Below are 12,279 nucleotides of genomic sequence, written 5' to 3'. Positions count from 1 at the left end.
ATTTGTACAAACATTATATACATGTATATGTCTTTTATACAAACATAAGTCTTTCCTCATCCTTAAAAAAATATCCATACATATATCCATATATATATATGTATATATATATATATATATATACATATCTTCGCTAGACTCAACTATTCCTCCTAAATTGGGCTTCTGTGAACTTTTCCCTTTTTGATATATAGGAAATTATTTCAATGTAATTAGATCCTTTTACATTCCTATTATTTTCTATATTTTGAGATGGAGATCAAAGGCTTCAAGAGATTGACAAAGGAGTCCCTTACACAAAAAAGATTAAAAATGTCAGATTTAAATTATTGTGATATATTACTTGTTTCTTAGCCAGACTCCTAAAAGACCTGTCTATATTCATTGCCTTCACTTTCTCTCCTTTCATTCACTTCCAAGGTCACATAGGAAGGCAGTGGCAGAAGCCTAGTGTTTTTTGCATTACACTACATTTTGATGGGTTGGGGTGGGGGGACTAGAAAAGGAGAGGAGTAAGAAAAGACATATAGGAAAAATCATTAAAAAAAAATTAGAAATCTAACTCACCAGATTGTCTCATTAGCTGCATGACCCTGGGCAAGTGACTTCACTACTTATAACCCCTTTTTCCTCATCTGAAAAATTGAACTTTTGAGCTAGGTGATTTCTAATGTCCTTTTCAGTTTTAAGGTCACGATGCTGGGTTGTTCTATAATAATCACTAGATTTAAACTTAGAAGAGTTGGTGTTGAGAAAGTGCCATGTTTAGAGAAAGGCACAAGACTACTAGGATAGTGGGGAGACTGGAGGCCAGTCTCTCTCATCTTAAATCCAGGGCTTTTTCTGTTGTACCTTGATGTTTTCCTTAGCATCAATTAAAGGAACTGAGGAAGTTGTACCTGGAGAGGACAAGACTTGAGGTTGCTGAGAGGATATGATGACTTTATGCATTAAAATGCTGGAAAAGTTATTAAAGCTGATTTTCCTTGGCCTGGGCAGAGGATAGTAGGGAGGGAGAAGTAGAAAGTCATATTTTAGTTCTGCATAAGAAAAAAAAATAACTTAAAAAAAAAAACCACCCTTACCTTCCATCTTGGAATCTGTACTGTGTAGTGATTCCAAGGCTGAAGAGCAGTAAGGGCTGGGAAACTGGGGTTAAGCGATTTGCCCAGGATCACACAGCTAGGAAGTGTCTGAAGTCAAATTTGAACCTAGGCCCAGCTTTCTTCTGAAAGCAATGAGGTGTTTCAGGGAGCAGTATCCTCCTTGTCACTAGAGAATTTCAAACTGGCAAGTGAATCTATCTTGTGAATGTGGTTGCTCTACCAACTTAAGTATGGATTGAATTAGATACCCTCCAGGGGCAGCTGGGGCCGGGGGAGGGTGAAGTAGATAGAGTGCTAGGCCAAAAGTCAGGAAGACCCATCTTCCTGAATTCAAATGTGGCCTCAGACACTGGCTGGGTGACCCTGAGCAAGTCACTTAACTCTGTTTGGCTCAGTTTGCTCATCTATAAAATGAGCTAAAGAAGGAAATGGCAAACCACTTCAGTATCTTTGCCAAGAAAACTCCAAATGGGATTATAAAGAATCAGACAAAACTGAAATGATTCAATGATAGCTACCTTCTAAATTTTTTAACTCAGATTTTAGGATTCTTAATCCTGGTTCTGCTACTCACAGGCCGCTTCCCTGTAAAATCATTCCCCCTGAGCTTTGCTGTATTTTCCAGGTCTTAATCCAGTCCTGATGGGGCAAAGGCAGATGTGATCTAGAGGGAAAAACTTAATAAAATTCAGGGAAAATCAGGCATTATATTGAATTGTTTAACTGGGGCCACAAAACCAATCAACAGGCTGAAACTGGAGCGGGTCAAAAGGGAGTATTCAGGTTAGGGTCATAGACTGCCTGGAATAATTGGTGTTGTTCAGTGGAGAGCTCCAGCCTTTAATAAGATTGTCATTTAATGATGCAAAGTTTTTGCTCCCTTACAGTCTGTGTCCTCACCTTTTCTTCTCTGAGAAGGCTCCAGGTCCAGCTCTGCCTAAGAAACTGCATTGTGGCAAAGAACATTCTGTCTCTGATTTATGTAAATTAGGCTACGACCAAGGAAATGGTATCTAGAATTACTGGCTCCCTCCTAAGAAGATTGGTGGCCACTACCCTTAAAACAGCAAGGGCCCAGGTGGAGGAAAAGAGATATTGTTCTTCCTCTCACTGTTGGTCTCCATACCATTTCAGTCCCATCGTAACACCCAAGCTATCTTTGCACTCCATCAAAACGGTTTACTTGCTATTCATGAAAATAATCATTCCATCTTCTACACCTATGCAACCTTAACCCCCTTCCCTGCTATGCCTATAATCTATTTTCTTCATCCTCTTCCTATTCTTCAAGATTCAACTCCAGTGCCTCTTTGAATGGAAATCTTTCCAAATACCCCTTAGTGTTCTCTCCTTTTCCAAATTATCTTGTATTTGCTTTTGTTTACATTTTATATCTCTCCTCTTAATACCTCCCTTATCTTCACTTCCACCCCCATCCAACCCCTTGAGGAAAGGAACTATTTTTCAAAGTTTTTGTTGAATTTTAAGAGTCTAACACAATGCCTTGCATAGAGTAGGTTGTTATTAAATGCTTAAAAATTTTTTTATTTTTATTTAAATTTGTTGGATATTATCCTCTTCTGGACATTGTGTTGAGGAAGGGTGAAAGCAGTGAAATTCTTCTGAGGTTCTTAAAATTTGCTTGTATCATCCTCTTCACATCCTTGTGGCTGTTATCTATTAACCACTGGATTGTTCTCACTTTTTCTGTTTTAGAAATAATGATTTTTTATGAATAATGTCAATTACAAATACAATAGATTAAATTTTACAAATATTTACATTTAAATTAGTACATTTAAATCCATTAAATGTTGTAACTTTTCAATCATTCTTTTAATATGCATTAGGATTCTTGGTTTGTCTATTTAGTCTTATTTATGATTACTTTAATATTTTTAAAATTTTATTAATTTTTTTTACCAATTACATGTAATAACGAATCTCCACATAAGTTTTCTGAACTTATATGATCCAAATTGTGTCCTTCTCTGCTTCCTTTCCCATTCCTGGAGCTGGTAACAACTCAATCTGGGTTATATATACGTATATATATTTACATGTATAAATATATATTTACACAAAACATATTTCCATATTGTTCATTTTGGTAAGTGAATAATCTTATAAAACCAAAACCCCAAAACATAAACCCAAATAAACAATTGAAGAATCATATGCTTTCATCTTCATTCTTATTCCAACAGTTCTTTTTCTGGAGATGGATAGCATTCTTTGTCATAAGTCCCTCAAAATTGTCCTGGGTCATTGTATTGCTGAGAGTAGCTAAGTCTATCACATTTTAAATATTCCACAATATTGCTGTTACTGTATACAGTGTCTTCCTGGTTCTGCTTATTTCACTCTGCAACAGTGTGTGTAGGTCTTTCTAGCTCTTTCTGAAATCATCCTGTTCATCATTTTTTACAGCATAATAATATTCCATCACCATCATAGACCACAATTTGTTTAGCCATTTCCTAATTGATCAACATCACTTTAATTTCCAATTCTTTGCCACTACAAAAAAGGACTGCTAAAAATATTTGTACAAGCAGGTCCTCCCCCCATCACCTTTTTTCCTCTTTGGGATACAGACCTACTAGCATTACTCAATCAAAGAGTATGCATTGTTTTTTAGAGTCCTTTGGGTATAATTCCAAATTGCCCTCCAGAATGGTTGGATCAGTTCACAACTCCACTAGCAATGCAATAGTGTCCCAGTTTTGCCACATCCCCTCCAATATTTATCGTTTTCCCTTACTGTCATATTGGCCAATCTGATAGGTGTGAGGTGGTACCTCTGAGTTGTTTTAATTTAAATTTCTCTACTAACAAGAGTTTTAGAACATTTTTTCATAGGATTATTGATGGCTTTGATTTCTTTATCTGAAAACTGCTTATTCATATCTTTGGACCATTTGTCATTTAGGGAATGGCTTGTATTCTTGTAAATTTGACTTATTTCTCTACGTAGTTTAGAAATGAAGCATTTATCAGAGTTTTTTTTCCCCCAGTTTGTTGTTTTCTTTCTAGGTTGCATTGGTTTTATTTGTGCAAAAGTTTTTAAATTGAATATACTCAAATTATTCATTTAACATCTTATAATGCTCCCTTTCTCTTCTTTTGTCATCAATTCTTCCCTTCTCCATAGCTGACAGGTAAGCTATTCTGTTCTCTTAATTTACTTATAATATCACCCTTTATGTCTAAATCTATGATTACTTTTTTATGGTCATAGTTAATCTGTACTTGATCCTTCTGGTTCTACTTTTTTCATTTTGGGTTATTTCATAAAGTTCTTCCCATTTTAAAAATTCTTGTTCATTTAATTCCATTCTATTTTAAAAATGTATTAGCTTACCACAAATTGTTTAACCATTCCTTTATCACTGGATATTTTAAAAAGTGGTTTTTACTTTTTATCGCAATTATAAATAATGCTACTATGAAAATCTTTGAACTTTAACACTTTCATTACATATATTCAATAATAGAATTACTGAGTAAAAGGATATTATTATTTTTGTAACTTTTACTTTGTACTTTCTGATTACTCATTAGAAAGTTCCTACTCCTTTGCAATTCTAGCAGCAATAAATAAGCCCATCTTTGTCTGAAACCTTGACAACATTTATGGAATCTTTTTTGTCATTTTTTTTGTTTTTAATTATTTTTGCCAATTTGATGAGAATGCAATAGGGCCTAAAAGTTGTTTTAATTTGTGTCTCTTTAATTGTTTGTGGGGTTCAGCATTTTTAGAGCAATCTTTTTGTGTTCTCTTTTTGTAAATTATCTGTTCACATCCTCTGACTGTGATTGTGTGTTTTGTATGATTTTAATATTTCACTATATATGTTAGATACCCAGTTTTGTCATAGTTTCCATAAATATTTTTCTCAGATGTTATTTTTCCTTGGATTATTTCTGTTGCTCAGAAAAAATTAATTTTAATATAATTAAGCACTTCTCCCTTTTCCTAAATACATCTTTCTACTGTCTTGATAGGAATTGTTATATCTACTTCGTTATTGGGACAAACGTAAACACTTTCTTCTGTCTTTTTTTTATGCTTGTTTTTTATCCAGTTGAAATTCATTTTTTTTAATTTTTAGAAAAATTTTCCATGGTTACATGATTCATGTTCTTACTTTCCCTTTCACACCCACAGCCCCCCTCCCATAGCTGATGCACATTTCCACTGGTTTTATTTTATTTTATTTTTTTAAAATATGAGTTTATATTCACTTTATTTTTTATTTAAATAATTTATCTTTTTAGAAAAATTTTCCATGGTTATATGATTCATGTTTTTACTTTCCCCTTCACCTTCCCTTCATTCCCCCAATATATAACACACATTTCCACTGGTTTTAACATGTCATCAATCAAGACTTATTTACATATTATTGATAGTTGCATTGGTGTGGTCCTTTTGAGTCTACATCCCCAATCATGCCCGCATCAACCCATGTGTTCAAGCAGTTGTTTTTCTTCTGTGTTTCCACTTCTGTAGTTCTTCCTCTGAATGTGGGTAGTGTTCTTTACCATAAATTCCTCAGAATTGTCCTGGGTCATTGCTTTGCTGCTAGTACAGATGTCCATTACATTCGATTTTACCACAGTGTATCAGTCTCTGTGTACAATGTTCTTCTGGCTCTGCTCCTTTCGCTCTGCATTAATTCCTGGAGGTCTTTCCAGTTCACATGGAATTCCTCCAGTTTATTATTCCTTTGAGCACAATAGTATTCCATCACCAACATATATCACAATTTGTTCAGCCATTCCCCAATTGAAGGACATACCCTCGTTTTCCAGTTTTTAGCCACCACAAAAAGCACAGCTATAAATATTTTTGTATAAGTCTTTTTATTTATGATCTCTTTGGGGTACAAACCCAGCAATGGTATGGCTGGATCAAAAGGCAGGCAGTCTTTGGGCATAGTTCCAAATTGCCATCCAGAATGGTTGGATCAGTTCACAACTCCAACAGCAATGCATTAATGTCCCAATTTTGCCACATCCCCTCCAACATTCATTACTCTCCCCTGCTATCATTTTAGCCAGTATGCTAGGTATGAGGTGATAACTCAGAGTTGTTTTGAGTTGCATTTCTCTAATTACTAGAGAGTTAGAACATTTTCTCATGTGCTTATTGATAGTTTTGATTTCTTTATCTGAAAATTGCCCATTCGTGTCCCTTGCCCATTTATCAATTGGGGAATGGTTTGATTTTTTAATACAATTGATTTAGCTCCTTGTATATTTGAGTAATTAGACCTGTCACAGTTTTTTGTTATAAAGACTTTTCCCCAGTTTGTTGTTTCCCTTCTGATTTTGCTTGCATTGGTTTTGTTTGTACAAAACCTTTTAAATTTAATATAATCACAATTATTAATTTTACATTTTATAATTTTTTCTAATTCTTGCTTGGTTTTAAAATCTTTCCTTTCCCATAGATCTGACAAGTATACTCTTCTATGTTCACTTAATTTACTTACAGTTTCCTTCTTTATATTCAAGTCATTTACCCATTCTGAATTTATCTTGGTGTAGGGTGTGAGATGTTGATCTAAACCTAATCTCTCCCATATTGTTTTCCAATTTTCCCAGCAGTTTTTGTTAAATAGTGTATTTTTGTCCCAAAAGTTGGGCTCTTTGGGTTTATCATACACTGTCTTGCTGATGTCACTTACCCCAAGTCTATTCCACTGATCCTCCCTTCTGTCTCTTAGCCAATACCATATTGTTTTGATGACCACTGCTTTAGAATTTAGTTTAATATCTGGTATTGGTAGGCCACCATCCTTCAAGTTTTTTTTCATTATTTCCCTTGATATTCTTGATCTTTTGTTCTTCCAAATGAACTTTGTCATAATTTTTCTAATTCAGTAAAAAAAGTTTTTGGATGCCCATTATCACCTGTATTATTTAACAGTGCACTAGAAATACTAGCAGTAGCAATTAGAGAAGAAAAAGAAATTGAAGGTATTAATATAGGCAATGAGGAGATTAAGCTATCACTCTTTGCAGATGATATGATGGTCTACTTAAAAAATCCCAGAGAATCAACTAAAAAGCTAGTAGAAATAATCAACAACTTTAGCAAAGTTGCAGGATACAAAACAAATGCACATAAATCATCAGCATTTCTATATATTTCCAACACATCACAGCAGCAAGAAGTAGAAAGAGAAACACCATTTAAAATCACCCTAGACAATTTAAAATACTTGGGAATCTATCTACCAAAACAATCACAGCAATTATATGAAAACAACTACAAAACGCTTTCCAAACAATTAGAAATAGATCTAAACAATTGGAAAAACATTGATGGCTCATGGGTAGGACGAGCTAACATAATAAAAATGACCATTCTACCCAAATTAATTTACTTATTTAGTGAAATTAATTTTTTTTGTCCATTGGAGCATTTTATTTATGTATGTTTTACACCCTTAGAAAAAGAATCCCAGGATTTTTCCTCCTGTGTTTTTTCGTCTTGCTTCCTCATGGTCCATGATGCCAGCTGAGGTTGTAAGCACAATGAACCCAAACTGACAGGATGGTAGCAGATTATTCTGCCACTTTTCCAGATCTTTCAATTGAACATCAAATCTGGGGCTGATTACACCACACTTGTTTAATCTGCCCGTGAGGTTCACAACAATTTTTCCTGCTCTGTGATCATCAATGATCTCAAATTTGCCAATATAACCGTGCTTCATCATCACAGTTAAGAACCGGACAATTACTTTAGAGCACGGCCTAATAAGAACCTGGCGTTTTCCTCGCTCCTCAGCATTGTTGATGCTTTTGAGAGCATCTGCCAGGACATTCATGCGCACCATGGTGGTGGCGCTGCAAGATGGCGGAAAGAGGTGAAATTAATTTTTAATATAGTGTGAGATATGAGTCTAAATCACTTCTTAGTCAAGTGGTAGCCAGTTTTGCCAATAATATTTATTAAATTACATATGCCTTCTTCAGTTTTTACTTTACTTTCCATAGGTTTTCCAAGAATAAATCTTGAGTACAAATTTAGTCAGATGTCATATTTCTATTCCATTGGTCTATTCTTATCTTATATAGTTTTTTTTTAAACCCTTACCTTCCAAGGCAGAAGAGTCGTAAGGGTAGGCAATGGGGGTCAAGTGACTTGCCCAGGGTCACAGAGCTGGGAGGTGTCTGAGGCCAGATTTGAAACCAGGACCTCCCATCTCTAAGCCTGGCTCTCAATCCACTCTGCTACCCAGCTGTCCCTGATAGTTTTGATCAAAACTGCTTTCTAAAAAAATTTAAAAGTATGAGAGTAAAAGACTTATACCCATCAGTTTTTTCCCCATTATGCCCCCTTCTTTACCCATTTGTTTTTCTATTTCCATTTTATATAATTTCATCCTATTTCATGAAGAGATTGGTATTTTGACGGTATTATATTAACTATATAAATTGGTTTGGGGAATATTGTTATTTTTAGATAGATAAAATGCTAGATTTGCATGAAGACAGAGTTCAACTCTTTTTTTCTCAACCCTCCCTAGCCATTTTACTAGCTGTTTAACTCTTGGAAAGAAATTTAATCTCTCTGGGACTCAGTTACTATTCCCTGCCCTCTATGGAACTCTAGTAGTCATTCCATTTTTTGTGTGTATCTTCAATGTCTTCATCTTCACTGGCTCATTTCCATGTGTCTAAATATATGCTCATTTGTCCTCAATCCTAAAAAAAGGCTTTTATTAATCTCTTTAGCTCATCTGATGATCACCCTATTTCTTCCTTCCTTTTATTTTATTTTATTTTTTTTAACATTTATTAATATTCATTTTTAAAATGGTTACATGATTCATGCTCCTCCTTTCCCCTTCACCCTCCCCCCCGCACTCCCCCCACCCATGGCCGATGTNTCCTTCCTCTGAATGTGGGTAGCGTCTTTACCATAAATCCCTCAGAATTGTCCTGGGTCATTGTATTGCTGCTGGTACAGAGGTCCATTACATTCAATTTTACCACAGTATATCAGTCTCTGTGTACAGAGTTCTTCTGGCTCTGCTCCTTTCGCTCTGCATCTGTTCCCGGAGGTCTCTCCAGTTCGCCTGGAACTCCTCCAGTTTATTATTCCTTTTAGCACAATAGTATTCCATCACCCGCATATACCACAGTTTGTTCAGCCATTCCCCAATTGAAGGACATACCCTCCTTTTCCAATTTGTTGCCACCACAAAAAGCGCTCTTCCTTCCTTTTATTACTAAATGTATGGGAAAAATTGTCTTCCTAAATGTTGCCACTGGCCGCATTTATAAAACACCTACCATAGGTAGTCACTGTGCTCTGTACTGCAGACATAAAGAAAGGCAAAAAATAGTTTCTCTTCTCAAGGAGTTCATGGTCTGATGGAAGAAACAATATGTAAATAGCTATATACAAACAGGATATAATAGGGTAAACTGGAAATAATCTGAGTAGATGATAAGAGTACAGAAGCCTGACAGAGGCTTCTTTTAGCAGCTGAGACTTTAGCAGAGATTTGAAGGAAATTGGGGAAGACTGGAGTCACACACAAGGAAGGAGAGAGGATGCTCAGTTAGAACATTCAGTATCTTGTCTGAGGAACAGCAAGAAATTTATTGTCATTGGATTGAATAGTATGGGGGATGGGGTGTAATAAGATGTAAGGGCACTGAAAAAAGAAGAGGGTCATGTTATGAAAGGCTTTAAAAGTCAAACAAGATTTAAAGCTAATAGAAAGCCACTGGAGTTTGTTGAATGGGAGGGACAACATAGACCTGCTCCTTAGGAAGGTTAATGTGACTGCTGAAAGTAGGATAGGCTGAAGAGGGAAGAGAAGGATGGCTGGAAGACCAATGAGGAGAATATTGAACTAACCCAGGTTTGTGATGATAAGGGCCAGTGCAGTGATAGTGTCAGAAGAAAGAGGGGGAAACCCAACAACTGATTGGATATAGGAGGAGAGAGATAATGAGGAATCAAGGATGACACTTAGGTTTCAAGCCAGAGTGATTGGGAGGGTGTTTGTACCCATGACAGTAAGAGAGAAGTTAGGGAAAGGGGTAGGGCTTGGGGAGGAAGATAACAAGTTCAACTTTGGCTATGTTGAGTTTAAGAGGTTTATGGAACATACAGTTGGAAATGTCCAAGATGTAGTTGAATTTTGAGGCTAGAGGTCAGGAGAGAGGTTAGGGCTAGAAAAATAGATTATCAAAATACTGTCCACGTTTGACAACATATGCCTCATTCCACACCTCTAATCCACTACCTCTCTGCCAAGAGGAAGGAAGACAATTTCACTTTCAGTTTTTTGAAGTCCTTATGGCTCATTTCTTGCAGTTAGATGGTACAGTGGATGGAATGCTGGGTCTAAAATCAGAAAGAAAAGTTCCTGAATTCAAATCTGGTCTCTGGTACTTACTAGCTCTGTGACTCTAGGCAGGTCATTTAACATTGTTTGCCTCAGTTTCCTCATCTGTAAAATGAGCTAGAGAAGGGAATGGCAAACCAATCCAGTATCTTTGCCAAGAAAATTCCAAATGAAATGATGAAGAGTCTGACACAACTCGGTAACATTGCTCATTGCATTGATCTCCATGGCTTTCAATATTGTTTTACTGAGATCTTATTGTTAAATGATCAGTGTGTGAACAGTTATACCTCAGAAATCAGTAAATGCCATAAATCTGGATTTGATCTATTGTTTTGTGGATTGTCTAGATGTAAGAAAATGATGGTGAAATGTTCATAAAGCAGATTAAACTTTAAAATGTATCCTTTTTGGAGGGTGGGAGGATAGCTTATTGTTAAACATTTATCAGCAGACTCCTGAGAAAGATTTCAGGAGGGTCCAGCTGGGATGAGATAACATAAATTTGTATCCCAATCTCGTGGCACGATGCCATAGACATAGTAAACTCTAAATTATTGTTTTTTTGGGTTAGACATAGATACTTATTTTTGCTATTTTTGCTTTTTGGAATTTTTAACATAATTGAATACTATATTTTGTGCAAGGCTTTTTTCTGCCTCCAGTGATAGAATCTCATGTTTCTATTATTAATATAAGTTATTACGCTAATTATTTTCCTAACAGCAAACTATCCTTGCATTTCTGGTATAACTACAATGTAGTCATAATGAATTTTTGAAAACATATTGCTACATGTATAATTATTTTCCTTTTCAAAGAAGGAGAATGGGGGAGGAGAGAATTTGGAACTCAAAATTTAAAACGATGCTAGTAATTGTTTTTATATGTAATCAGAAAAAGTAAAATACAAATAAAAAATTGTTATAGTTATTTTTTTGTCAGTCTGGAAATTGTTTCATCCCTTGTTTAATAGTATTATTGGCCTATAATTCCACATCCCCACATCTTAACTCTTCTCCATTTTGGGAAGGACAATGTTTCTGTCATTGGAGGTTGTGATGTTATCTTCTTTTTCTGTTTGAAAATATGCTCATCTGTGACATGGGGATCTTTTTATACTTTAAATTATTTAATATTATTCACTTGTGAATCCATTTGGAGCTTGAGTTTTTTTTCTTTAGAAGTTCTTTTATGATTTCTCAATTTTCCTCCAAGATCAGATTATTTATCATTTTGGCATTTTATATTCCTATAGATATTCATTCATTTCATTAGGGTTTTCACTTTTATTGACATGTAATTCTATTCATGAATTTCTGATCATTTTATTTCCTCTATTTGTGGTTATTTTCCCCTTTTCCTTTTATATTTTATAAGTTTAATTTGTTCCCATTTAAAACATTTTTCGTTTCTTCTATCTAAAGTTCTTGGCCAGTGACTAGCTGGCTGGAGAGTCAAGATTTGGATTCAAGTCTCATCTCTGACATATACTGACTAGGGTGATTTAATCCCTGACTGCCCAAGGTAGCTCTCTAAGACAATAGCAAAATGCTCATATACTTTGAGGAATGGTGTTCCTCTCCTGGTGTGGTCTACCCTGAGGAAATTCCAAGCCTAATTAAAAAACAAGCAAAAAACCCCCAACAACTCATATTTAATTAAATTTGGTGGGTTATTACTTTGTTGATATTCTAGGCTTAAAAAAATTACATGTTCCAACTGTCCTCTTATTCTCTAATATATGTTTAGGACATAATTTTTCTCTTAAAAACTTCTTAAGCTGTGCC

At 35.2% G+C, this 12,279-nt stretch overlaps 1 protein-coding gene across 1 annotated transcript; it reads right to left on the bottom strand.

Moving 5' to 3' along the window:
* Positions 1 to 7,521: 7,521 nt before the first annotated feature.
* Positions 7,522 to 7,963, bottom strand: LOC123235610 (40S ribosomal protein S15a-like). Its single transcript, XM_044661800.1, has one exon. The coding sequence runs from the start codon at positions 7,958 to 7,960 to the stop codon at positions 7,568 to 7,570; it is 393 nt and encodes a 130-aa protein (XP_044517735.1). The 5' UTR covers positions 7,961 to 7,963; the 3' UTR covers positions 7,522 to 7,567.
* Between the last annotated feature and the right edge of the window lie 4,316 nt (positions 7,964 to 12,279).

Source organism: Gracilinanus agilis, chromosome 2, assembly GCF_016433145.1.
Source record: "Gracilinanus agilis isolate LMUSP501 chromosome 2, AgileGrace, whole genome shotgun sequence".
NCBI classification, from domain to species: Eukaryota; Metazoa; Chordata; class Mammalia; order Didelphimorphia; family Didelphidae; genus Gracilinanus; species Gracilinanus agilis.
The sequence above is the reverse complement of the archived record's forward strand: the minus strand, read 5'-3'. Positions and strand labels throughout refer to the sequence as shown.

Coding starts and splice junctions, on each gene's coding strand:
- LOC123235610 (XM_044661800.1), bottom strand. CDS start 7,960: ATGGTGCGCATGAATGTCCTGGCAGATGCTCTCAAAAGCATCAACAAT.